General features: G+C 41.9%; 1 protein-coding gene across 3 annotated transcripts in view; it reads right to left on the minus strand.

Annotated features, from left to right (window-relative positions):
• The window catches only part of LOC143933938 (AP-2 complex subunit alpha-1), a 149,501-nt gene that overhangs the window by 24,292 nt on the left and 98,682 nt on the right, over positions 1 to 26,527 (minus strand). The window contains exons 14-19 of one of the 3 annotated variants that reach the window (XM_077457113.1): positions 22,931 to 23,095; positions 20,542 to 20,699; positions 17,256 to 17,318; positions 14,574 to 14,639; positions 9,939 to 10,021; positions 9,753 to 9,843 (exon numbers count right to left, since the gene is read on the minus strand). In XM_077457113.1, the coding sequence (XP_077313239.1) occupies positions 9,753 to 9,843; positions 9,939 to 10,021; positions 14,574 to 14,639; positions 17,256 to 17,318; positions 20,542 to 20,699; positions 22,931 to 23,095 (626 nt within the window). The remainder of the gene's footprint in view (positions 1 to 9,752; positions 9,844 to 9,938; positions 10,022 to 14,573; positions 14,640 to 17,255; positions 17,319 to 20,541; positions 20,700 to 22,930; positions 23,096 to 26,527) is intronic. The other 2 variants (XM_077457114.1, XM_077457115.1) reach the window with 2 other exon arrangements.

The following is a 26,527-nucleotide window of genomic DNA, read 5'->3' on the forward strand; positions in this document are numbered from 1 at the left end:
GCCACGCTGGGCTCTGTCAGACTGAATACTGTCAGGACAGTCCCGTAATCTGACCACTAAGATTTTCTGGCCAGATATACTGCCTGAAACTTCCAACAAAGTTGATAGGCAAGGTCCTCTAACCTGGATCATCTCCCCTGGACAGAATCTTCTTCCAGGGCTGGTCCCCAGCCTAGAAGGCTGGCATCTGCTGTTAACACCTTGCAGGATAAAGATTTTCCCTCCTGCTGGATAGCAACCACCAATTTAGGCTCTGACCTATGTCGTGAACGAAGCGCATTGGAAACAAGGCCTGAATCCTCTTTATTCCAGACCAACAGGATGGTGTCTTGAAGAAGTCTTTGAATAAAACTGCGAGTAAGGGACGGCCTTGAAGGAGGCCACCATTTCCCCTAAAAATCTCCTGCAGCCAAAATGAAGGAATTTTCCTTTCCTGATAAGTTGAATTAGTCCTACAATGGAACTGATTCACGCCTGGGGTAAGAATACCTTCTTCTGTATGGTATTACCAGCCCCCCCAAGTAACCTCCTTAATGGTTTTAAGGAGAATCTTCCTAGGCTGAGAATCCAACCTAGAGATTTCAGCTATCTACAGCTGAGATCAGACTCTAGTTTTAGACCTGAGACTGAATGATCTATTCAAAGTAGATCTTCTAATAGGCTAGGACTGCTATGCCTTCAGCCTTTAACCTGGCTAAAGGAGGTGCCAGAATCTTTCAGAACACTTGTGCTGTTGCTAAGCCGAATGGTAGTGCCACGATTGATAAAAATAATTTTATATTTCAAACCGCAGAGATTTCTGGGAAGCGGGAAACTTTGGCACATGGAAATATGCAACTCCCCTCCTTGCAGGGAGGACACAGCCGATCGGATGTTTAAGTGCCGATTCAGATCTCCGAGATCTAGAGTGGGTCTTGCCTCTCTGCTTGGCTCTGGGACCTAAAAAGGTTTTAGCCAAAAAACCCTGTTTCACTAAGGGAATCTCTGATATCAACGACTGGGATAACAGCTGATCCAGAGACCAGAAAGAGAAACTTCTCTGTCTTTTTTTCTGGAACCTTAGGAGCATTCAACGAGGATACAGACACTCTTGCATAAAGACTGCCACATCAGCAGCCCCAAGGACCCCACAGGCAACACCCAAACAGGACCCGAACCACGGACCCTCAGATCAAAAGCCGACTGGGCCCTCCAGGCTCTTAAAACTTTAGATGCAACCTAGAGAAAAAAAATAAATAAAAAAATCACAGAAATCACTCTGCTCTTAACATTGCTCCTGGCAGACTGAGAATCGCAGAACCTTTTCCCTCACTCAAACGAGTGGGGGTGCTCCTTCATAAGAAGGCCTTAGCATTCTGCTTCATGGGCTTTCTGCCCCAAGATCCTGGTGCTGCCCCTGTCGAGACCACATAAAGGCAGATAACCCAGGCATTAGGAGAGGCTGCATGATTAAAGGGGAACTGTTCGAACCTCCTTTATTGGTAAAGAGAGCCTTACCCCTTTTGGATGTACTTATCCACTCTAAATAGTCATACCCCAGGAAGGGACACAGACTGGCTAAGGGTTTTCACCTGGTGCTTCGGCTGATCAATATCTCAGCCATGGTCCTCTGCAAAAATGCACTAGTCCAAGTATAAGCCATAGGATCCTTTAACATCAGTGCATTATCCACTGGTGACTCTGCTCACTGAGGTGACTGCAGCATTAATAGCTGGAACCCCCCCATTTCTTTCATAGAAATGTTCCCATTCAGAATACATAAGCTATGCATGAATAGGAAAAAACATCCCCAGGTGGGGGAGGTTCAAATGAACCCTATTAGAGGCAGATACCTCAAGAGCCTGTGGCAGGCAACAAAAGGGTTGAGTAAGGGAGAGAACAAGCACCTGACTTGTGCGGCTACTCCCTCCCTGCTAGGATCCTCTGAAGAGGAAAAATAAGTATCTTCCAATATTTGGGAAGATATATCTGATCCCCAGCCTCCTGCACCTCAACAAAAGGGCCCAGAGGACTAGATGGGAATCTGCTATGTTTATTGCTATGATGTCTCTCCATAGTAGGACTAATCTTTTAAATGGTAGAAAAAAAAACAGTTTGTATGAAATACACAGAAGGGACAGAAGTGTTCTACCCTTGACGGCTTCATACAACTGGCCGTATTTTTCTTTCTACCTCTCGGGGAGGAAGACATTCTTTTGGAAGGGTTTTTAGTTTGTTGTATACCATTAACCCCTTAGAGGGGTTCCTGGTCCCTTTGTCACTCATAGCTTACAGTACAATAACTGCTATTAATCCTAGCTATACAGTACAATGTTGCCAAAAGGAAAAATGCCTGTCACCAAACCTGACCAGCAACCACTCTGCTCTGTTCCTCCACCGCCAGGCAGTAGCTTCTCTTGCAGAGCTCTAACTACTTCCTACACGTGTAACCGGCATCTGACGCCATTTAGCCACGACCCCCATGAGAAAATACCCTCCCCCCTCCTGTTTCAAACAGGGAAGCAAATCTCCCACGTGAGCACCGGCATCGTGGCGGGGTAAATCCTCTGCTTGGCAAGCGGCCAAAACTTTTTCCCCATTTTTTATTTTTTTTTTAAAAGAAAAAGAGGCAGCTGGCTGGCATTCAAATAGAACGAAATCAGCAATTTGGGGGCCCTGGAAGTGATCAGACCCTCGGGTATGAAGCTGGCTTGAACGGAGAGGAGAGTGGAGCTTCTACTGTTTCCAGTGTCAGAATGGCAAGTGCTCAATACAGCCTCCAGTGATGACACAGATATGACATGACATGACAACACAATACATGGAAGGAGAGATTATCTCCCCTACCTTTCCTCGCAGCAGGGTTTGTCAGAGATAAAAAATAAAAAGAAACACACACAATCTTCGCCCTTCACGGTAGGCCCCCAGACCTTGAAAGGAAACCTTCAGGAAAAGGGGTACACTCAGGTAATCCCGCAATCCTGGACGTGCAAGAAGACCCTGCCAGTAAACCTTTATTGGCCTTAACACCCAAAAAGTACTGGATCCCAGGGCCCAGCTTTAAAAGCATTTGCAAGCAAAACCTTGTGTCTTCGGACGACGAGGCCCAGGTAACCTTCATTTAGTCCATTAAGGAGACATCAGAACGGATCCGGACAGGATGGCTGGCTCTCATCAAAGGATTACTGCCCGTGGAGCTCAGTACACACATCCTTACACGTGCCCAACACCTTAGACACTGGCAAAAAAAAAAAAAAAAAAAAACTGAGGACTCCCAGTAATGGGAGGGGTTATATGGGGGAAGTTCATGCCTTAAGGGGCGTGCCAGTGTCCAGCACCTGATATGCCGATATAACCCACATAGTTATTACTATGGCTCTGTGTCCCCTGATGTAAGAAAATAAATTTGTTTTTTCCTGATATTTTCATTTACTTTCACCAGGTGATCTTGTCAGTAAGATTTGTTCTGTCCTAGGGTGACAACCAGGGATGAGCTTGGTGTGTTAGGACAGGAATTCAAATTTGCCTGAGCTATCCCTCTGGGAATATGTAAAAGGCAATAGCCAATGATAGGCAATTGAGGCACCCCCTGCCCAACCACACCCACACACACTCCTTGCATACATATGGCTGTGGGGCAGGGGATGCCTCTGCTGCCTATGATTGGCCATCGCCTTTGACAGTTCCGACAGGATAGCTCACCTGGGACTCATGTTTGAACATGCCTGAGGTCATTCCCTAGTGGCACTGGCAACACTCATTGTACTGTATCTATGGAGGAACAGCATTGTCATACTAGGACATGCCAAAGTAAACAAATAAGAAAAGCTTGTTAAGATTTACATTACACCTTAAAAGTACCATTCCACCCTAGTTTGGGGAAAGTAAAAATGGATTTCAATGGAAGTGTGGACTGTCACTTTAAAACAGGCTGTTAGCAGGTTTCAGCCCTACCTAAAGGTGGTTAAATGCATGGCAGCTTGTTTACAGCTTAGCAGAATAGTTTTTAAAATGAAAAAATACCCTTGAAGTGGGTAGGGAAATGGGATTTAATATTTACCCCCTCTCTCTGGCAAGCTCTGGCGCTTAAAGAGGCCCTTGCTGTTCCCATGTGCAATACTGGCCTGCTACTCCTGCATTGTATTTGAGGAGGTGAGAGTGCAGCTACTATCCAAAGGGTTAAAGTAAAGATGTTTCAGGGGACCCGTCAAACACACGTAGTACTATTACTTTATCTCTAGACTTAACATGTGTTCAACCCTTGCAGTGCGGGGGGTTCCCAATGCTAGGATATTTTTTTTAAAACGAATGGAGTAGGGCTTTAACCACTTGACCTTTGGAAAATTCCCCCCCCCCCCTTCATGACCAGGCCCCTTCTTGTGATACGGCACTGCGTTACTTTAACTGACAATTGCACAGTCATGCAACACTGTACCCAAATAAAAATAGGATTTTTAAAACAGCTTACCTGTAAAATCCTTTTCTTTGAAGTACAGAGAACCATAGCTATTACTATGTGGGGTTATAGGACACCTTTAGGTGGTGGACACTGGCACACCCTAAGACAAAAAGTGCACTCCCTATATAACCCCTCCCACTACCGGGAGTACCTCAGTTTTGTAGCAAAGCAATACACGTGTATACCAAGAAGGGAGGGACCTCTGTGACCCCTGATGTACTTCAAAGAAAAGTATTTTACAGGTAAGCCATTTTAAAAATTATATTTTAATTTCATACATCAGGGAACACAGATCGATAGTTACTCTGTGGGATGTCTGTCCCATAGCAATGCCAAATGAAGGGTGGGAGACAACAAAAGTAGGGCACCAAGAGACCAGAGGACTTATACTGCAGCCTGTAGTACACTGCGCTCAAAGGAGACAGCCTCATGACCTTTTACATCTACTTGATAGAATCTGGTAAATGTATGGATTGAAGACTAAGTTGCGGCCTTTGCGATCTGAGTCATGGAGGCTTGGTGATGCACTGTCCAAGAAGCACTAATAGCCCTGGTGGAGTGCGCTTTAATATGAAAGGAGGAATTTTCCTCTTTAAACCATAAGCTTGAGCAATCACTTGACAAATCCATTTAGAAATGGTTTGTAGCTCTACCTTTTCAGGCTAGCTACTGCCCCTCAAGTGTTTATAAAGATCCTGGCTCCTCCTTCAGCCAGGTTAAGGACTCAAAGTATAACAATACTAGCCTACTTAGATGATCTACTCTTGATCAATCGGTAAACCGTCTAAACTAAAGTCTGGTCACCAGTCAGCTACCTGGAATACTTTAGGTTGGATCCTCAACCTAGAAAAATCCTCCTTAAAACCATCAAGCAGATTGCAGTACTTACGGCTGATCATAGATACAGTTCAGAAAAGGAGGAATTTTCCTCTTTAAAACATAAGCTTGAACAATCACTTGACAAATCTATTTAGAAACTGTAGATTTCAACATCACCTGTCCTCTTTTAGGACCGTCTGGTAACACAAAAACAAAAATCTGTTTTAGGAAACTGAGCAGTCGCTTTTAAATAGACCTTGAGCGCTCTTACCACATCAAGGGAATATAGAGACTTTTTTTCCACAGAACAAGGTTCTGGAAAAAAATGAAGGCAGAACAATATCCTGGTTTAAATGAAAACCTGACACTACCTTTGGTAGAAAATTAGGATGAGGCCGCAATACAACCTTATTCTTATGAATAATCAAATAGGGCTTTTTTGCAGGAAAGAGCTGCCAACTCTGATACTCTCCTTGCAGAAGATATGGCAACCAAAAAAACCATTTCCCTCATCAAGAGGATCAAGGGAATATCTTGAATCGGTTCAAAAGGCGGTTTTTGTAAAGCCGACAGGACTAAAATTTGAAGCCCCAAGGGGTCAGGGGTGACTTAACTGGGGATTAATCCACATTACCCCCTGGATAAGGTTACAAACCAGAGTGTGAAGCAAGTGGTCTTTGAAAAACACCAATAAGGCCGACACCTGGCCCTTGATAGTGCTCAAGGCCAGCTTCATTACTGATCCCATCTGTAGGAACTCAAGGCTCCAACCTATGATACATTTCCTGGGGTGCCAACTCCTGGATTCATACCAGGAGACATATACCTTCCAGACTCTATAATATATGATTCTGGAGGCCGGATTCCTAGCATTAACCAAGGTAGAAACTACTGAAGTTGACAGCCCACGATCCTTTAGAATGTGGGTCTCAATAGCCAAACCGTTAAATTTAGCACTTGAAGGTAGGATGGAACACTGAACCTTGCGAGAGAAGGTCTGACCACAGGGGCAGGCTCCAAGGGTCCCCTACCACCATCCTTATGATCTCGGTAAACCAAGATCTACAGGGCCACCAGAATCTCCTTTCCCTCTTGCTTGATCCTGCGTAGGAGACGCGGAAGCAGCAGAACAGGAGGGAATGCATAGATCAGTGAAAACCGATCCCATGGAAATCCCTTCTCCTTGACACGAAGTTTTCGATCTTGTTGTTGAACCTGGTCACAAACAGATCCGTGTCCGGAACTCCCCATTTTTGGCATATTGACAGAAAGACATCGGGGTGAAGAAGCCACAGAACCCAATACTCATAACCGATTCTTTCTTGGGGCAAAAATACCCTTTTCTGGACTGTATCTATGATCAGCCCTAAGTACTGCAATCTCCTTGACGATTTTAAGGAGGATCTAGGCTGAGGATCCAACCTAAAGTATTGCAGGTAGCTGACTGTGGTGACCAGACTTTGGTTTAAAACGGGCTACTGACTGATTAAGAGTAGATCATCTAAGTAGGCTAGTATCGTTATACTTTGAGTCCTTAACCTGGCTAAAGGAGGAGCCATGATCTTTATAAACACTTGAGGTGCAGTAGATAGCCCGAAAAGGTAGAGCTACAAACTGGAAATAAACAAACACACACATTTATATATCCCTATATTTCCCTGCAGGAACACAAAATCCATCCCTTGCCCGTCAGAACGTAACTCTGCCTTATTTACATAGGCAGAGTTCTGTTCTGAGTCTGTGCCTGATGATTGGTGGGTGCTGGTGGACAGTGTGTCCGCTACCTGCATATCGGTAAGCGGCATACCCGCTGCAGGTGGAAGTGCGGTTTCCCGTCCAATATATATATATACACACACACACACACACACACACACACACACACACACACACACACGTGATCCGGTGCACAGCTGCCGCCCTGTAGCATTAAGATTGCTATAGGGCAGTCAGCAAGTGTTTAAAGCTACACTCAGCATTTATATAAAGATCTGTTTAAAACGCCCTTCCTGGAGTTAAGATTTGCTTGAAAAGCCTTAATAAAGCTGCTTAAATCTTGATAAAAATACTTTGCAATTACTTTGTAAAAGCTTGCGTGAAAAAGATTTCTGCGCAACAGCCCAAAGTAAGCTGCAAGTACAATAGGATAACACCACCCATTTAAAAATATGCCAATGTGTGTTTTGCACAATTGACTTTAATTCACATATACTTTGTAAAAGCTTGTTTTACACAATGAACTTTCATATATTGAAGCCTGTAATAGAACTTAGCCCTTTAAAAACGTAGTCTCATTTTATTGTACAAAAAAGGCTAGATGTCTATGGGGAGAACACACAAGACCAAGTTAGCTTTCATTTTTAAAAATAAAACAAGAATACACATTGCATTACTACGGATATGGCGAGGAAAACCAACGGTAGAAGAGTAAAAATAAAAATGTTGTTATATTGCTTCGCTTGTTATTTAAAGTAGTTCTAAAGGCTCAAAGTTTTGTACCTTGTGTAGCAGTCCCCCCACCTTGTGGCCGCTGGATAGACTTTCCCTTCACATCGTGTCACAGTAATAGAGGTTCAGCGTTACAAAAAGGAATTACAAAATAATTCGAAACTTTTTTTATTGCAGTCATGATCTCCCATCCCAATGATCCTCAAGGGACTTAGAAAGATTAAAGTATAAGTTCACCTTTTATCAGTGGAACATGTAACATGTTCTCAGTGCTGCAGCCGCAGCCACCCTCCATGGCAGCAATACGGGAAGAAGTTTCCCATACTAGCTCTCACTTTTTAAAATAAGCAAAACCGCGCTGGGCTTCACCCACACGGCCACATTATTCATACACACACACACATGTCTGAGTGAATGAACCACAACGGTTGCCAGCTTATAGTCCTCAATGAACTACCACAATGCTGCGTTCGATGAATTATTCCCGTTAGTGTATCTGCCCGCCCGCATGGGATGTATGGGTACAGATATACTGACAGATCTAAAGGACCCCTGCATGGCACAAGCGATCCGTTGATCGCTGGTGCAATGCTTTGCAGCAGGGCTCAAAATTTTAAGTCCTGCACTACTAACCAGGCTTCAAGGGTTAATCGCCACCAGTTGCCACACCCAACCCCTACCATGCCCTGCCCCCAATCATGCCCTCATAAATGATCTCATGAAATTACACTTAAAGTTGTTTATTTTTCTAACTTAATTCTGCATAAAACATTTATCAGTGCCCACCACTGCAGCCTTGCTATGCCCACCATTGCAGCCTCCCTGTGCCCACCTCACTGTACCCACCACTGCAGCCTCACCTGTGCCCACCAACGCAGCCTCGCTGTGCCCACTATTGCAGTTTCGCTTGGGCAGAGGAAGAGAGGGCAGCCGGATCATGACTGGAGGAAGAGGAAAGCCGTGAGCAGGATAGCACGCCGAACAGCTTACATTACAATTGCCTCTGCTCGCCGTCATACACAGCCCCACCTCCTCCTGACCCCGCGCCTTGAGTCGTTGTACTGGGGGGGGGGGTGGTCTTACTGGAGTGGGGGTGGTGGCAGTGCCACTCTTTCCCACCATCACCTCTTACCGATTCCATCCCCCACCACTGATCTCATCTCTGTTCCTCCCCCCCGCCCTCTGTTGTAGTGGTGATGGATGGGGGGATAGGGATGAGATAGGGGTGGTGGTGGGCTGGGATCAGTAAGAGGCAGGGGTGGTGGAGGTTGGGATCGATTGCAGTGCAAAATGTCACTTGACTTACTCCCTCCATCCCCCCGCCTTCACTCAATTGGTCTGTGCTGACTTTATTTTTATTTTTCAGTGTCCACCCCGCCTTCCTACCATCACTGTCTCTGGATAAACGGGGGGTACACACACAGTCTCTCAGCGCTGCCTCTGCCTTCTCCCTCTCCCCTCAGTGGGTGATAGGCTCCCTCCCTGCAGCATGGAACGAACCACCACTGACACATGAGGAATCATCACACATGCACACTGGACAGTCAGGCGTGCCCCTCACACTGACGAATGGGTGACGAGCCCCCCCAGCAAGTGTCACTGTTGCAACCCTGAAAATTCCACCACTGATCGGCGTTCTGTCTATCACAGGTGCGGGGTCAGGAGGGCAGGGCTGTGCATGATGGTGAGCGCAGGCGGAGGCAATTGTAATGTAAGCTGTTACAGTGGGCTATCCGCACTCTCCTTTCCTCTTCCTCCATGTTCTCTTCCCAAACAATAAATTCACTTTTTACCTGCAATAAAAATGTGCATTTATTTTATTTTTTTGAAGGGGGAATTTATCCTTTAATATAAAGACCTGACAGACGTAATTTTTTTCTATTCCACCAAAAGAAACTAGCCGGATATAAGTTACATTTTTAAGTGGACATTTGCTTTTGTTTTCAAATGAAAAAATAATGTCTTTCCCCCCGAATTGCAGCACTATTATCTTAAATTTTTGCAGGACTGGTAACCGGTATGCCTTTAAACAAAGTACAAAAGGATATGGTTCTGCAGCTCCCCTGGGTACGATACTGTTGGAGTAAAGCTCTGGAACTGCACCGATGTTTTGTTCCCATAAAACAGGTACATACGTCCTGAAGTAGAGAGGAAATGGTTTACAGAGACACTTGCAGGCCGACAGAAACCATCCACCAATAGAAAAATGCTAGCAGACGTTCTGGTTACATACCTAGGTTCTGACGAAATTCCGATTTTACCCCGATCTGCAAAAGTTGGTTCTCAAAAAGTACTCCATTGTTCTTGCAGACAAACCTAAAACCACAGGGATAACCCATCTGTTATGTTCAATTTATACTTGCACAACCTGTAAATCAGTTCCAAGTACAAATGCATGCAAGTAGAAATGATGTCAACAAAAGATCAATCATGCTCTTCTGTGCAAGGAATTGCCAAACCTCAAATTGCATGAAACAAAAGTATGGGGAATCTCAGTTTGTCATGTAAATAGTGTAGTCATTTTATATTAAATACCTCTTAAACTGCAACTGCAGGCACATCAGTATTACAGCAGCTATAGATTCCATTGACAGAAAAGAAACCTCCATTCATGCTGGCTTTATTCTACAGCTGTCAATTCTGTTCTTTTGAATACACTGTACTTTTTCTCTGCTTGGATGCAAGTACTGCAGTCCCACCGTCATGGTTAGATCCCTGCCTCCCTCTCATCCAAGCCATTCACAGAACAAAATGTGAGGCCAAGTTTGCATCTTCACCCCTCTCTTCTCCAGGGCATTCATAAAACTGAGGCTGGGTCTGTGAGCTTTGTTAAAGGCATGGAGGAGGAAAGTGAGAAGATCTGCAGCACTTACTGTATACCTGCTGGTATGCGAGAACTGTGCTTCTTAGATGTAGAAAGATACAATTTGAAACTATGTAATACTATATAAAAACTTAAAGCTAAAATAGATTATAGCCAGCATGATGAGAGGTTTATTTTTCTGCCAATGGAATGCAACACTAACAAGGATTTTTGTGTCCAGAGGAAAAATTATGAGAAATCACATCTGGAAACAAAGCTGGTAAAAGAAGATCATGGCAGATCAAGATGGACATTTGACAGATTTGGCATCAGAGTACTCCCTAGGAGCTTCCAAAAATGAAATCCACAGTGTGGATATAAATGCAACAATGATCATATAAAATAGTGTTTGCAAATAAACCTAGTGTACAAAAGCCTTGCACACCCTGTAAACTCTATAATGGTCACATCTCTGTGCTCCATAGCTAAGGGAGAGGTTAGACATTGCATACAATTTAAAACCTTAAGCCAGCCATACATGGATTGAAATACGGCTGGTTCAGTAGGGACTATAGCCCTCAGAGCCCATGAATGTATTCCGACGGCAAGGCAGTCTCCCTGCTGCCAGAATACAATAGGAGGGTGGATGGGGGAAATCAGGTACATTTTTTGGGTGTTTAACCTAGTGGTTAAATGAAAAAACTGGAATCTATGCGGTGTTTAGTTACACATTTAATGTCCCTGTAAATAGTCTAGGGCGAGCTGGGGCAAATTAACCATTTAATGCTTTAAACAGGTGCACTTGCTGGGCACGTATTAACTGTATGCATCTTTAGCTACACTCCATATATACAGTGCTGTATTCCGAATTAGGATGGGTAATTCCCGTCCCACTCTCAAAAAAATAAAAATAAATAGAGTTCAGCTGACCGTTGCTCAGCCATTAACAAGTTTTGTATTCAATGAATGAATACAAAGCTTCCTCTGATTGGCTGAGGTGGAAAAGCAGGCGGATGATGTCACAATCTCCTCAGCCAAATCAGAAACAGCTTTGCATTCATTCATAGAACACAAAGCTTCCTGTGAATGGCTGAGCAGTACTCAGCCCAACACCAATTTGTTCCCGAAATGGGATGGGGACTACCAGAACACATCGCTGTATACAACATGTAGCTGAGGCTACATACAGTTAATACAGTGCACCCAGCAAGCATATCTGTTGGTGCAATAAATAGTCAAGCTGGCCCAAACAAACCATCTAAAAAAGGTACATTAATGGCTAGGTTCACCTTTAGTAACATTTTAGACCCCCATTTAGGGCATAACATGTTACTACGCAGCACCAATCTCCCACTGACAGCCTGCAGGAGTTTTTTCTCCACCGATAGCTGTGCCATGGCATTCATTCATAGGAATCTGAACGAGAAATCTACAATCCCGTCTGCCACTGCGGCAGATGGACTTGTAGTTTCATAGGACTGTGAGGGCACTGATGTGCATGCTTGTAGTCTATTGACTTTTCCTGCAGCTCCGAAACTAACAGCCTGCACAGAGGTATGGGCTGTAGAAGACTGCGCAGAACCCCAACATTCACTAGTCATGGGTGCAATGCTCTGCAACCTCCTGAGGAAGCAAATGCATTTTCTTACCTCCACAATGGGCATTTATTTTTATAATTTTTTTTTTTTTTTTTACAAAAGGTCAGCTTAGCCTTTAAACATGAGTTTAGAATTAATAGACAATCTAGCCAATACCTGTATATTTCTATTTATACATGGCATAGCAATGGAGTAGGCTGAAGTACACATAACACTGGGGTCACTGAAAGTACACTTTCAGTGACCCCAGTGCTATGATTTGTATCCTATTCAGTAATTAGAAATAACTATGAATTCCAATGTGTATAAACCTATCTGCTCTCTAAGATGGATGAAAATAGAGAAACGTTTTCCCCCCAGTCAACATCTACCCTAAACTGGTGTTCAGCCATGTGTGGCTTAAAGCAAATTATATTGTAAGAAGGACAAGTCTGTTCTCTGGGGCATTGACACAGTTAGTAATATTAGAAGAGACAGACGGGCATCAATATTAACTGAATTAATATAACCACTCTTAAGAGTCTGCATGCAATGCAAAAATTAACAGCAATAAATCTACTACTAAATAAAAAATTTGTGAGGAACGCACATTTAAAAGTATGTATGTGTGTGTGTATATATATATATATATATATATATATATATATATATATAGTGATGTGCTAAAATCAATATCCCACCAATAACTAAAGTACAATGTGCAAAAAAAAAAAAAAAGCCCTATCACAAGGGCAGATCAGTGCAGTATATTGTATAAACAAGTATACCAAAAAGCTATAATAAAAATAAGGGGAAAAAAATAAAAAATTTGCAAGAACCCCACCTAAGCAATATCAAAGAACAATACTGTAATTATATATATATATATATATATATATATATATATATATATATATATATATATATATATATATATATATATATATATATATATATATATATATTGTTCAAAATTGAAATTAAGACTGGTCAAGAATATCATCAATTCTCTAATCCATATCTCTGTAGAGCAGAGACCTCCAGCTGTTTCAGAACTACAAGTCCCATGATTCATAGCAAGACACTGACAACCACAAGCATGACACCCAGAGGCAGAGGCATGATGGGACTTGTAGTTTTGCAACAGCTGGAGGTCCGCTAATTGCATATCCCTGCTGTAGAGCTTCCCTGGTCAAAACTGTCAAACAAGCGTTCACAATGGTTTTAAACACCCAAGTGCGTGTTTTGTTTTTTTTTAATTAACATTTAAAAGTAACCATGCCTAGATAAATTAACTTGCACATTAAAAAAAGTACATCTTTGTTCACATTCACCATTTTGAATGGTTACCAGAAATTGAGAGAAAGCATCTGGAGATGCCTACATGAATATTTCTTTACCTTGCAGACACTGAGAGCCTCAAAGCCATCAAACCCAGGAAGCTTATGTAAAGCTCTACCACCTTCTGTGATTAGAAGCTCTGGCTCGATAATGCCTGTGCTCAACCACTGGCCCATAAATACAATAGTTGCCCTTAGCAAATAGTTAGGGCTGAGAGAGGGTAGGTCAAAGGTTTGTAAAGAAGAGGTTTAAAAAGTGCATATAAAGTGTTCAAGAGGCCTTGACTCTGTGGTGCTTTATAATATTTCATAGTTAGGTTGAATAAAGACACCAGTCCATCCAGTTCAACCTGAGTGAGCGTCTACAATTGTCCCTATCCCTGTACATTGCACACTCACATCAGTCCCTACCTTCAAGGAGCCCACAATCCAAGGTCCCCATTCATATACTAGGGCCAATTTTAGACAGAGGCCAATTAACCTACCTGCATGTCTTTGGATTGCGGGAGGAAACCGGAGTACCCGGAGGAAACCCACACAGGCACAGGAAGAACATGCAAACTCCAGGCAGGTAATGTCGTGGTTGGGATTCGAAACAGCGACCCTACTTGCTGCTAGATGAGAGTGCTAACCACTACACCACTGTGCTGTAATGTGTGTAACTATACATCCAAGCACCAACAGGTGTGTGTAGTGACAACTTAATATACACAGGTTCACGTTAAAGACATGTTGTAGAATTAATTTCTCCAGATACAGCATTGCTGTCACCACTGCTGAGGAGGTTTTTTGTGCTCTGGGCTCTCCGGGGGGGATTGCAGGAATATACAGAGAATTCTCTTTGTCTCGTGACATGAGAGGCTCTGATGAAAAGCTAATGAGTATGTTACAGCCATACTATGATCAAGGAAGGCCTCCCCCTATGGGGTTCCAGACAGTCATTAAAAGTTGGCAGGGAAACATACCTAAATTTCATCTAAAATGTGGAAACCTATTTGATATAATTCTGTTTTACAAAATTAGATGGATGGATTACTACTTTACAGTATGACAAAAAGAACGTCACTGAATTTGTACATATATGATATAGACAGACAAGGGATCCACACCTTTACATGTACACGCTTCAATACACATGCTAATCTTACTTGTTAAGAAGCTCATCAGCCTCAGCGATAGGCAAAGCAGGATCCTCTGAAACAGTAGAGCCAGAACTGAGAGCAAAGGGACAAGAGGAAAGAATGGAAAAAGGGCAGAGAAAGCAACCAAAAGGGGGGAAAAACAAAAGTAATCTGTTAGCCACACAAAAAAAGCGTTAGTCCTGACATGATCACATGACCAAGAATTAAGAGCAGCACCTTTGATCACAGACAGGAGTAAAAGAAGCACAATACATTTTTTTTTTTTTTAACACTAAGCAACTCTGAGCCTTATAGTTCTGATATTAATATATAATTTAGTAAACTGTGATGGAGGTGAAATGGTCTTGAGAATGTACTACAGTCACTATCTCAATGCGTCACACTCAAAAAGGAATTTAGTTACCATATGGTACTATGCTCTCATACCACATGCAAGTTCTAGGGCAAAAATTTGCTTCTATTCAACCACTCTACAACTGAAGCCACTGGCCTGAACTTAGCCAAGTCATAGATGATGCGATTAAAGATAATCGCCCGATTCCCCCCCATAAACAGTCAGTTTCGATGAGGGAATCCTTCCCACAGAGCCATTATGTTCTCCAAGCAGGGACAGCTCCCTACGCCTCCTCACTGGGAGAACACAATTACTGCTAGCACCTATAGCCACTGGCAATAATTGCATGTAAAAATCCAACATGCTGGCTGTATCCAAGCCGATCAATGGATCGACTTGGGTACAAACAGCCTACCCATAGACTATTAGAATCTCAGCCGGTTCAGAAGGGACTGGCTGGGATTCGAACCATCTATGGTCGGCTTAACTCTACAACTGAAGTCACTGGCCTGAACTAGAATGTAGTCAGAGCTTCCAGTTGGTCTAGTGCTGTCCATAAGTGCCTATAGAATAAAAAGGAGCAAATGAAAATAGAGCCGAGCGTTGAGAAAGAGGCAAAAAAAGGAGCTTGTCCAAAATACAATGAAGAGATGATTTGAATGCGGAGAATCTTTCTAGGGTCTGATCTGGTGCTGTATCTAGCAGGTTTTATCGAAACACATAGGGTTTGTTTTACTAAAACTGGAGTGCGCAAAAACGAGTGCAGCTGTGCATGGTAGCCCATCAGCTTCTAACTTCGCCTTGTTTAAGCTTTGACCAAAAAAACGAAAAAAAAAAAAAACTGGAAACCAAATTGATTTCTATGCAGCGCTGCACCAGATTTTGCACGCTCCAGTTTTAGGAAATCAACCCCATAGTGTTCAATCACACTAGCTCACATGCATTAAAGTGGTTATTTAAAAAACAAAAACAAAAAAACAAAGCCTTACAAACATGTCATACTTGCCTCCCCTGTGCAGTTCGTTTTGCACAGAGTTGCCCCGATCCTCGACTTCTGGGGTCCCCTGGCAGCCCTGGTAGCTCCTCCCCGCATCGTATAACCCCCGGTGGAAACGCTCTCCAGGGGGTGGGGTGTCGCCAAGTCCGGCATTCTGCGTCTATGGACGATTGACAGCAGCAGGAGTCAATGGCTGCGCTATCAATCTATCCAATCAAGAGCTGAGACAACAGGCAGAGAGGAAGAACACATCTCCGAATGCATTAAGGTTAAAAACATGAGGGAGTTTACAACCCCTTTAAGCATCTTATATTGCATGCTTGCTGGTCTATGGTGTGAAGCACTGTCATGACAGATTGTATTTTTTTTTTTATTACTTTAATAAAATGTCACAAAATGACATTTCATTAAACTCTATGCACCACAGTGCTATGATGTGCAATGTGCTTTGTAAAAGCGTAGCCATGCTGCTTTTATGTGCCGCATACCTTAATGTACCGTCCTGGTGTGACCAGGGCACAAGGAAAACTATTCCTTAAGAAGGGGTTGTACAGCCTGTATTACCACCTTTACCTACAGGTAAGAATATAATAAGGCTTATCTGCAGGTACTGTGAATATCTCCTAAACTTGCACTGTTTAGGAGATAATCACTGTATCCACATATGCCGACGTCTTCGGCACATGCACACTGAAGAAATGGCTCGCTCGTTCAGTAGCTGTGCCGTGACCGGTGCAGCTACTGGCATACTAGCTCATTAGTAGAGACCGGACAAATTTTGATCCATGTATGGGCAGGGAGGTTGCACAGATGTTGATCTGCCGCTGGACTTTTGTACAACCACCCTGTTGGAAAATGTCTGCTCTATCGGCTATCGCCCCACTTTCAGAATACAATAGCTCAGCAGGGAGGATTCCCCCATCCAGACATTCAATGGTTAAACAAAAAAAAAAAAAAACAACAAAAGTTCTAGTGGGCTTAATGTTTATATGAAGGGTACAAAGAAGGACATATTCATAAAAGACAGGAACTGAAGATGTGCTGCCACATTAAAGTTACCCTAGAGCCACATGTGGTTGCCAGCTCACTGATCTCAGCGCCTAGAGGCGATTCAGTTCGCATTGTGCGCTATACAAGCATTTCATTCATTCATTCATCTCTAATTATTAAGGGTTCAGTAGCTGTACTGTAATACTGCCTCAAAGGCTATCATGCTAATGTGGGGAAAAACACTGTCAACTCCTGTAGCGTGCGATCTGAACAGTCTGGTTTCCTCAGGAAATGGTTGAAAAATGTAGTGAACACTGATAATGATATCTACCGAGCATGCCTTAATTTTTACTAAATCAGCCCTTACTCTGAAGGCTGGTCTGTATTGACCAACAGGGACGCAGGACTTTCAGAGGGTGGGTCCAAGTCACTGTACACCATCCAATCATAGGCAGGCACAGCAAGACAGACAAAGACAAAGAAACAATCCCACCAGCAGCAAAACAAGAAAAGGAGGAAGACAAAGACCAAAAGAGAAGACAGAAAACTCACATGCAATTAAGACAGTAGACAGACAAATAGCAGCATACACACAGCTGTACAATATAAAGTGTTGTATAAAAAAAAAAACTAAACCTTACCCCTATATAACACTAGGAAAGGCTATGTGAAACATATCAGAAGACGTGAGATGGAAATACAGCATCTCACTCCTCCTGGGACGACAGCCATGCAGACCAATTTGCTGCAGTGTGCGGCGTATGATCTGAGCACTGACAGGCTGATCCCTCCCCCCACCCCTTCAACCTTTGCAGCAATGTTGGCAGCACTCATACGTCTATTTCCCAAAGACAACCACTGGATATGACACAGAACGCGCACTCAACTTCTTTGGTCGACCAGGCCTGTTCCAAGTGAAACCTGTCTTGTTAAACCACTGTATGGTCTTGGCAACCGTGCTGTAGCTCAGTTTCAGGGTCTTGGCAATCTTCTTATAGCCTAGGCCAGCTATATGTAGAGCAACAATTCTTTTTTTCAGATCCTCAGAGAGTTGATTGTCATGAGGTGCCATGCTGAACTTCCAGTGACAAGTGAGTGCAATAACACCAAATTTAAACACACCTGCTTCCCATTCACACCTGTGACCTTGTAAAACTAATGAGTCACTGGGTAGAGAAAATGGCTAACTGGGCCCAATTTGGACATTTTCACTTAGGGGTGTACTCACGTTTGTTGCCAGCAGTTTAGACATTAATGGCTGTGTGTTGAGTTATTTTGAGGGGACAAAAATGTACACTGTTATACAAGCTGTACACTCACTACTTTACATTGTAGTAAAGTGTAATTTCTTCAGTTTTTTCACATGTGAGGGGTGTACTCACTTTTGTGAGATAATGTAGAAGTAAAGATACAGCTTCAGCCTGAGCTCCTCCTGGCTATATTCCTCTGGTTTTTCCCCTATTTTTTGCCCCTCCTTTTCTATAAACAGTGTTTTTTAATGTAAATACTACATAATGCAATAGGGTAATAAAAAAACAGAAGCAAAAATCACCATGACATTTTCTATCTTGTACAGATTGCATAGGTTTATGGGGATGTATATCATCCTTTATCACACTGTTACGCAATCTGTAAATCCCATCAGCCAGGAGGGAATCTAATTACAACAGACACTCGTCTGGGGTTGTAGTCCTCTTGAACAAAACCAATGCATAAAACAAAAAATTATTGAAAGATACCCAAAGAGTTCCTCAGTGAGGACAGGCCAGGTATAACAAGATTTTATTAAAGCTTTTGCACACACATGTATATACAAAAATGACTGATAAAAATCCCTCAAATTCAAACCCAGTGCAGTCATGTAGTGGAGTTTGGATGAAAAAGATATAGCACTATAGAAGTTTTAGAATACCGGTGTTCATTTTCCATACAAGCATGATGCCGTTTCATTTGCTTACTAGTTTCACCTGTCAACCAGGCTTCCTCATAGCATGCGCAGTACTGGGGTCTTTCTTTTTATATCTTAGCTTTTTTAATCCTCTTAATTCATAATCATTACTGATCTCACACATCCTAGTTTCAATCAGCCGTGCCATTAACATTCATTCATACTATTTACTGACCTAACTAAGTATGATCTCCTGAAGCCTCGGAAACAATACTTTAAATCATCATATTCACATACCAGATAGAGATTAAACAAATGCTCCTTATATTCAGATATGGTCTCATCATTATTATAACCCAACAGGGGTTTTTCTTTAGATCACATCTCAACCAAATAAATCACATTTGATCTCTATATTTCGTTTAAGTGAATTATGGTGCATGTTTGAAAAAATCAAAACAAAAATAAAAATAAAACAAAAAGCAAGAGAGGATAAATAAAATAAAGGGGAAGCAATTACATAAGGGTAAGTCAAAAGGAGCGAATCATATTCTTTGAAACTTGTTAGATTTACAGACCAAACACTTTGTATATCATAAACCAACGATTGGTTAATTTCCAGATGTCTAAATCATATCACCCATTATAATCTAGATGCAACAACGTGTCTTCATCTCTGCAGCAAGAGTAAAACATTTAGCTCTTAGTATAACACGTTGACATCCATATTATATCTGTCCATTAGAATCTATGGGATAAATCAAATTCCAGTTTTTTCTGTGTCATTGAGCGGATCGATAGACACACCAAACACTATGCGATACAGACTACACATTGGTTGAAGTTTTGGATACTCCAATAGATGTCAAGACACAGACCATACTAATTCAATGCGTACTAGGTATCAACAAGTTTGCAAATATTAGACATGTAGATGTGGGCTACACATCTATTAATTTTTGGAATGACTAAATATCCCAATATGTATCACATTGTATATGGCAGATCCTTCCCGTCTGCGGGATTAGTATAGCCAATACACGGCCCTACCACCATACACATGCCCCGTGTATAGGTATAAATATAAAGGCAGTCACAGTTTTTGAAACAATATTAAATAGATTTGTTGGGAGACCACATTCTTGATAAATCCTATCCCACAGATGGAATTGACTATCCTGATATCCAGCTCACATCCTGTGTCAGTTTATATAAAGCCATTTCTTTCCATCCATGCAGTAAACAAAACAATATCACAGCACATGGACATCAATGTTATATCAATCCAGTGGAGTCACATATATAATTCTTTTTTTTTTGTTTTCTCTTGCTAGTAAGCAAATGAAACAGCATCATGATTGTATGGAAAATGAACACCGGTATTCTATAGTGCTATACCTTTTTCATCCAAACTCCACTACATGACTGCACTGAGGTGATGGACAAACTGGCAAGCATTTGACAAATGGATATATCAATACAATCACCACTAAGTGACTGCATATGATGACCAATATACAAGCATCAATAACACAGGTCAGCGACTTGATCTGATGTGTATTTTTGTATATACGTGTGTGCAAAAGCTTTAATAAAATCTTGTTATACCTGGCCTGTGCTCACTGATTAACTTTTTACCTTTTTTTCCATAATTTTTTGATAATGCAATAGGGGCATACTTTCAGGCATGACAATATACATGGCAAATGTGTTTCAATCAAACAAATCATTGAAATTCTAAATAGGTTTAAGGATTGCAGAATACCTTAGAAAATTCTCATCAGTACCAGGAGCTACAGAAGCAGTTGCAGAGGGGGAGTCTGAAAAAACATCCACCAGGAGGTTTCCAGCACTTGGTGCTGCTGATCCTGTTATAGGAGCACTCCGCAAACCAAGGAGATCAGCAGACGGCGATGGGGTAGACTGTGAAAACAAAGCCCATGGTGAAACAGGTTTTATAAAGCTTGTAACCTTCTACTGGTACCTGTACTGAGATAAATATATTATATATGGAGCTTCACTGCAGATAGTTGTTCATAGACAGACTCATAAATTACTAAACCAATTAGATCACTGCGACATAAAAGCAACAGTTTTCTGAGACATCAGCAAGGACAACCTTTATTATATTAAGCGTATGTTCCCTTTAAACAAAGTGCCGAACTGTAATGTTTTGTCAATATACATTATATACAGATACAGTACTGTGAAAAGGTATTTGCCCCCTTCCTGATTTTTTTCCTTTTTTTTTTGCATATTTGTCAAAATGATTCAGATCTAATACATTTTATTACACAAAGACAATCCGCATAAATACAAAATGCAGTTTTTAAATGATGATTTAATTTATTTGGGGAAAAAAAGCTGTCCAAACCTGCCTGGCCCTACGTGAAAAATTACCCCCTAAACCGAATAACTGGTTGTGCCACCCTTGACAGCAACAGCTGAAATCAAGCATTTTCAATAACTGGAAATAGGTCTTTCACATCACTGTGGAGGAATTTTGGGCCACTCTTTGCAGAATTGTTTTAATTCAGCTAAATTTGAGAGTTTTTGAGCAAGAAAAGCCTGTTTAAGGTCGTGCCACAGCATCTGAATCAGATTTAAGTCTGGACTTTGACCAAGTCACCCCAAAACCTTCTTTGAGGGATTCAGATAAGGAGAAGGGTGGGTTAACATGGACTAGTCCATATAAAATGCCATGTAACACCTGTGGTGGTTTAGAGGACTACCAGTGATTAGAAAACAAAACTAAAATTAAATATATTTATTTGAAAAATTACATAAAATTCATTAACAAAAAAAAAAAAAAAAAAAAAAAAAACACGACGGTTTGCTGTAACAAGGTTACATTTACAATGAAATTTACACAAATTTAAACCCCATCTAGGAAGAGGGGAAATTGATGCAGACAATATCCGCAACTAGTTTCGTAATCTCAGTTACAGAAATAGTGAAAGGTTTAATACAACATCATTGTAGCAAGGCTACCATAAATCTTAGTTGATGGAGTTTGTTTTTGAAAAGTACGCACAGCACCACTCACCAATGCAAGCCCAAGGGGGAGTCAAGGGATTCAGAGGTGGACTTTCTGGTATTTTTCAGATCACTGTCCTGCTGCATAACCCAAGCGCGCTTGAGCTCAAGTTCACAAACTGATGGCCAGACATTCTCCATCAAAATTTTATGATAGATCACAGTCTTCCAGGTCATGAAGTTGCAAAGCTTCACAAGTTTTTTATGAAATGCTGTGTTAGTTTTACACCAGATGTAACGGGACGCACACACCTTCCAAAAAGTTCAACTTTTGTTTCATCAGGTCACACAACATTTGCTAAAAAGTCTTGGGGATAATCCAGATTTTTTTTGGGCAAACGCGAGACAAGCCTTTGAGTTCTTTTCGTCAGCAGTGGCTTTTGCCTTGAAACTCTGCCATGAATGCCATTTTGACCTACAGGTAAGCCTAGATTAAGGCTTACCTGTAGGTCCAAGAAACAGCTCCTAAACCTACACGGTTTAGGAGATATTTGCCAAAAGACAGGCACCGCTGTCTACGGCGCTTGCATTGTAGACAGCGGCGTGCAGGCGCACTGAGCACGCCACAGTTAACGGCGATATGCCGCGAGTGGCGGCTCCTGTGCGCATGTGCGGGAGTGACGTCATCGTGGCTACGGCGAATGACAGCGCCGGAGCAGCGAGACCCACCAAGAAGATGGAGGCTCCGGACTACAGGGGACAGCGGTGACTTCGCTGGCTCCTGTGTCAATTAAGCGACACATAATGGACTACTATGCGATGCATAGTAGTCCATTATGCTTTACCTTGGCAGGGAATCAAAGAGGACGTAAACCCTTCCTCTTTAATTTTTCACCTATGGGCCAGACAGGTTTGCACAGCTTTTTTTCCCCCTTAATAAATTAAATCATTTAAAAACTGCATTTTGTATTTACTCGGGTTATCTTTGTGTAATATTAAAATTTGTTTGATGATCTGAATCATTTAAAATGTGATAAATATGCAAAAACCAAAAGGGGGCAAATAATTATCACTTTTATATACTTCTCAGTCAGATTGTAAATTACAGTGTATCTCACTGTACTAGTATAGTTATCCAGATAATAAAAAAAAAAAAAAAAAAAAAAAAAAAAACTTACTGCAGTGCTGGGTGTGGGTTCCACTCCACCGTTAATCTCAGCGTTCGGATCCTTCTTTCCTTCTTCTAACTCACTAACGGCACCTGGTCCTTTCTTTTTCTTCAACTTGGCCAGAATAGAGGACTCCCGTTCAGGGAAAGGTGGCATCTCCTCCAGCACTGTAGCCTAGACATACAGGCACACAATAGCAACAGTCTAAAGTAACTTTAGTGAAATAGATTTGCAGGAGGGTAAGCACATTGGTTGAATTACATGTAGCAATTAACCTTTATTTTGTTGTACGGATAAAAAGCACTTAAACCCCCTTTTTCTTACCAGACCAATTTTCTGCTTTCGGTGCTCTCAATTTGAATGACAATTACTCAGTCATACAACACTGTACCCAGTGCCACCTGTCAGTGGCACGTGTCATGCATCAGTGCCACCTGTCATCAGTGCCACATCAGTGTCACGTGTCATCAGTGCCACATATTAGTTCCATCTGTCATCGGTGTCAGGTGTCACGTATTAGTGCCATCTGTCAGTGTCACGTATTAGTGCCATCTGTCAGTGTCACGTATTAGTGCCATCTGTCAGTGTCACGTATTAGTGCCATCTGTCAGTGTCACATCAGTATCGCGCATCAGTACCACCTGCCATCAGTGCCACATGTCATTGTCCTGGTGCTCCAGGGCCTTCAAACGTGTAATAGGTAGTCAACAAGTTAGATGTGTAATTTATGCTCCTAGAACACGTGATAGAGAGACCCAACATGCAGGGAGCGCCAAGTATCCAGGCTGTGAAAAAGTCCCACACATGTGGTATCGTAAAACTCAGGAGCAGTAGCAGAATGTATTTTGGGGAATTATTTGTGGTAAACACATGCCATGTGAGAGAAAACCTATTACAATGACAATTTTGTGGGGAAAAAAAATAAAAAAAAAATAAAAAAAATCTTAATTTTTCAAAGAATTGTGGGGAAAAAATGACAACACCTCTTACTAAATACATTGGAATGTCTACTTTAGGGGGTATTTGTACTTTCCTGGCTTGTTAGGGTCGCAAGAAATGATAGGCCACCAGTACATCAGATGTGATAAAAAAAATTTATGATTTGCACCAGCTTGAAGAAAATTGGTCTGGGCAGGAGGGGTGTTTAAGTGCCCAGTATGCAAGTGGTTAATCACCACTGTTTCTTTTTTTTTTTTTGCGCTATAAATCAAAAAATACTGAAAATTCTGTAACAAATAAAAATTTTTGTTTTTGTTAAAATTTTGCAAATTAGTAATTTTTCTTCATAAGTGTTGGCCAAAATTTATACTGTAAATTAATGGGGTGGGCAGCTACATATCTTTGGTAAAAAAATAATCAAAATTGGTGTATATTATTTGGTCGGTGCAAAAGTTATAGAGCCCACAAACTATGGTGCCAATCTCTGAAAATTGATCACACCTGAAGTAGACGGCCACTCATTTCTTGAGACCCTAACACGCCAGGAAAGTAAAAATACTCCCCAAATTACCTCTTTTTGGAAAGTAGACATTACAATGTATTTAGAAAGAGGCACAGTGAGATTTCTGAAGTTGTAATTTATTCCCACAATTCTTTGCAATATCAAGTTTTTTTGTTTTTTTTTCACAAAATTGTCATATTAGCAGGTTATTTCTCACACACACACACAGCATATGCATACCACACATTACACCCCAAAATACATTCTGCTACTCCTGAGTATGGCGATACCACATGTGAGACTTTTACACAGCGTGGCCACATATAGAGGCCCAACATGCAGGAAGCGCCAGCAGGCGTTCTGGGGCCAAAAATTACATTTCAAGTCTAATTTCAAAATCTCAGAACACCCAATAAAAAGGATAATATGCAACTGGTCTAAACTATGTGGCATGTTCACCAATGCCAGGCAGACAAGTTGGGTGAACTAGAGACAATACTGTATGAGGAGGATTTGGATTTTGCGGGCATTTCAGAGACCTGGTTCAACAAATCTCACGATTGGCTGGCAAACAAACATTCAAGGGTATACCCTTTATTGCAAGGATAGAGAGGGTAAAAAAGGGGAGGGGGTATGCCTATATATCAAGAATAATGTAGGAGATGACATTAAGAGAGCTAGGGAGGAGAAGAAATCCTTATAGGTAGAGCTCCAGAAGGGATGGAGCCAAGGGGAAAATAATACTGGGAGTATGCTATAGACCCCCTAACCTGAGGGAGGAAGGGGAGACAGATCTATCACAATTTGGATTAGCAGCAAGGATGGGAAGTGTTATCATAATGGGGGATTTAAATTATCCAGAAATAGACTGGGCAGAGGGAACCGGCAATTCATCCAAGGCTCGCCAGTTCCTAAATGTCTTACAGGCCAATTTTATGGGTCAGATGGTAAACGTACCAACTAGAAATAAAGCGTTACTGGCTCTAGTGATCACCAACAATACAGACCTGATCACGGATGTGGAAATACGGGACAATTAGAGGGCGATAACAGGTCAATTGGCTTATGTATAAATCACACAAATAGGGAACATAAGGGGAATACAAAGACAAGGAATTTCAAAAGAGCCAGCTTCCCTAAACTATGAACCTTACTAGAAGGCATAAAATCTTAGGAACAAAGAACGTGGAGGAGAGATGGGTTTGCTTTAAGAGCATATTAAATAAGGGCATTAGCCAATGAATCCCATAGGGTAATAAATTTAAAAGAATGAACAAATGTCCTGGATGGCTTAACTCCAAGTAAAAATGCATATAAAAGCAAAGGAGAAGGCCTTCAAAAAATACAAGGTTGAGGGATCATCAGCATTCAGACTTTATAAAGAATGCAACAAGAAATGTAAGGGTGCAATAAGGACAGCTAAGATAGAACATGAAAGACACATAGCGGAGGAGAGAAAAAAAAATCCCCAAAAATTCTTTAAGTATGTATACAGTAAAAAAGGGAGGACAGACCCTATTGGCCTCAAAGAATGAGGAAGGGCATCTGGTTACAAAAGATGGGGAGATGGCAAAGGTATTGAATGAATTCTTCACCTTGTCAGAAACCATGAAACAGACTGAGACAGAAGTACAATCAAATCACACTTGTTTATTAATAAAAATAAAAAGGTAAACAGAAAAAAAGCGTAGCCAGATCGGGTAGTCAGCCAGTCCAAAATTCAAAAAACCAGATCAGGTAATCAGCCAGTCCAGAAGTCAGGGATCCAAGGAGAGCAACTGCAAGCAGGATAAGAAGCCAGGTGGGATGTCAGCAACCCAGTCTTGACACAAACAGCAGGAGATGGTTCCTTGTGATGTGACCAACACGAGGGCAAAGGAAAAAGTGAGCTGGAAGGCTTTAAATAGGCAAGTCACACGAGCATCATCGGGAACAGCTAGTAACTGTGGAAAGAGAAGAGAGCTGGCAATTAGCCAACAGCTGAGCGGCCAGCCCAGAGGAGGAAGGGCTAAGCCAGCCCTGACAGTACCCCCCCCCCCCCCAATGACCCTACAGAGGGCCACCGGGCTTGAGGGGAAATAGTCTATGGAACTGGCGGAGGATGCGCCCACGGAACCTACGGGAGTCAACAATGGATTGTACCTCATATTCCTCATGGTTCTCAA

Source organism: Lithobates pipiens, unplaced genomic scaffold, assembly GCF_037356315.1.
Source record: "Lithobates pipiens isolate NorthernLeopardFrog02 unplaced genomic scaffold, aLitPip1_a1.2 Scaffold_27, whole genome shotgun sequence".
Taxonomy (NCBI): Eukaryota; Metazoa; Chordata; class Amphibia; order Anura; family Ranidae; genus Lithobates; species Lithobates pipiens.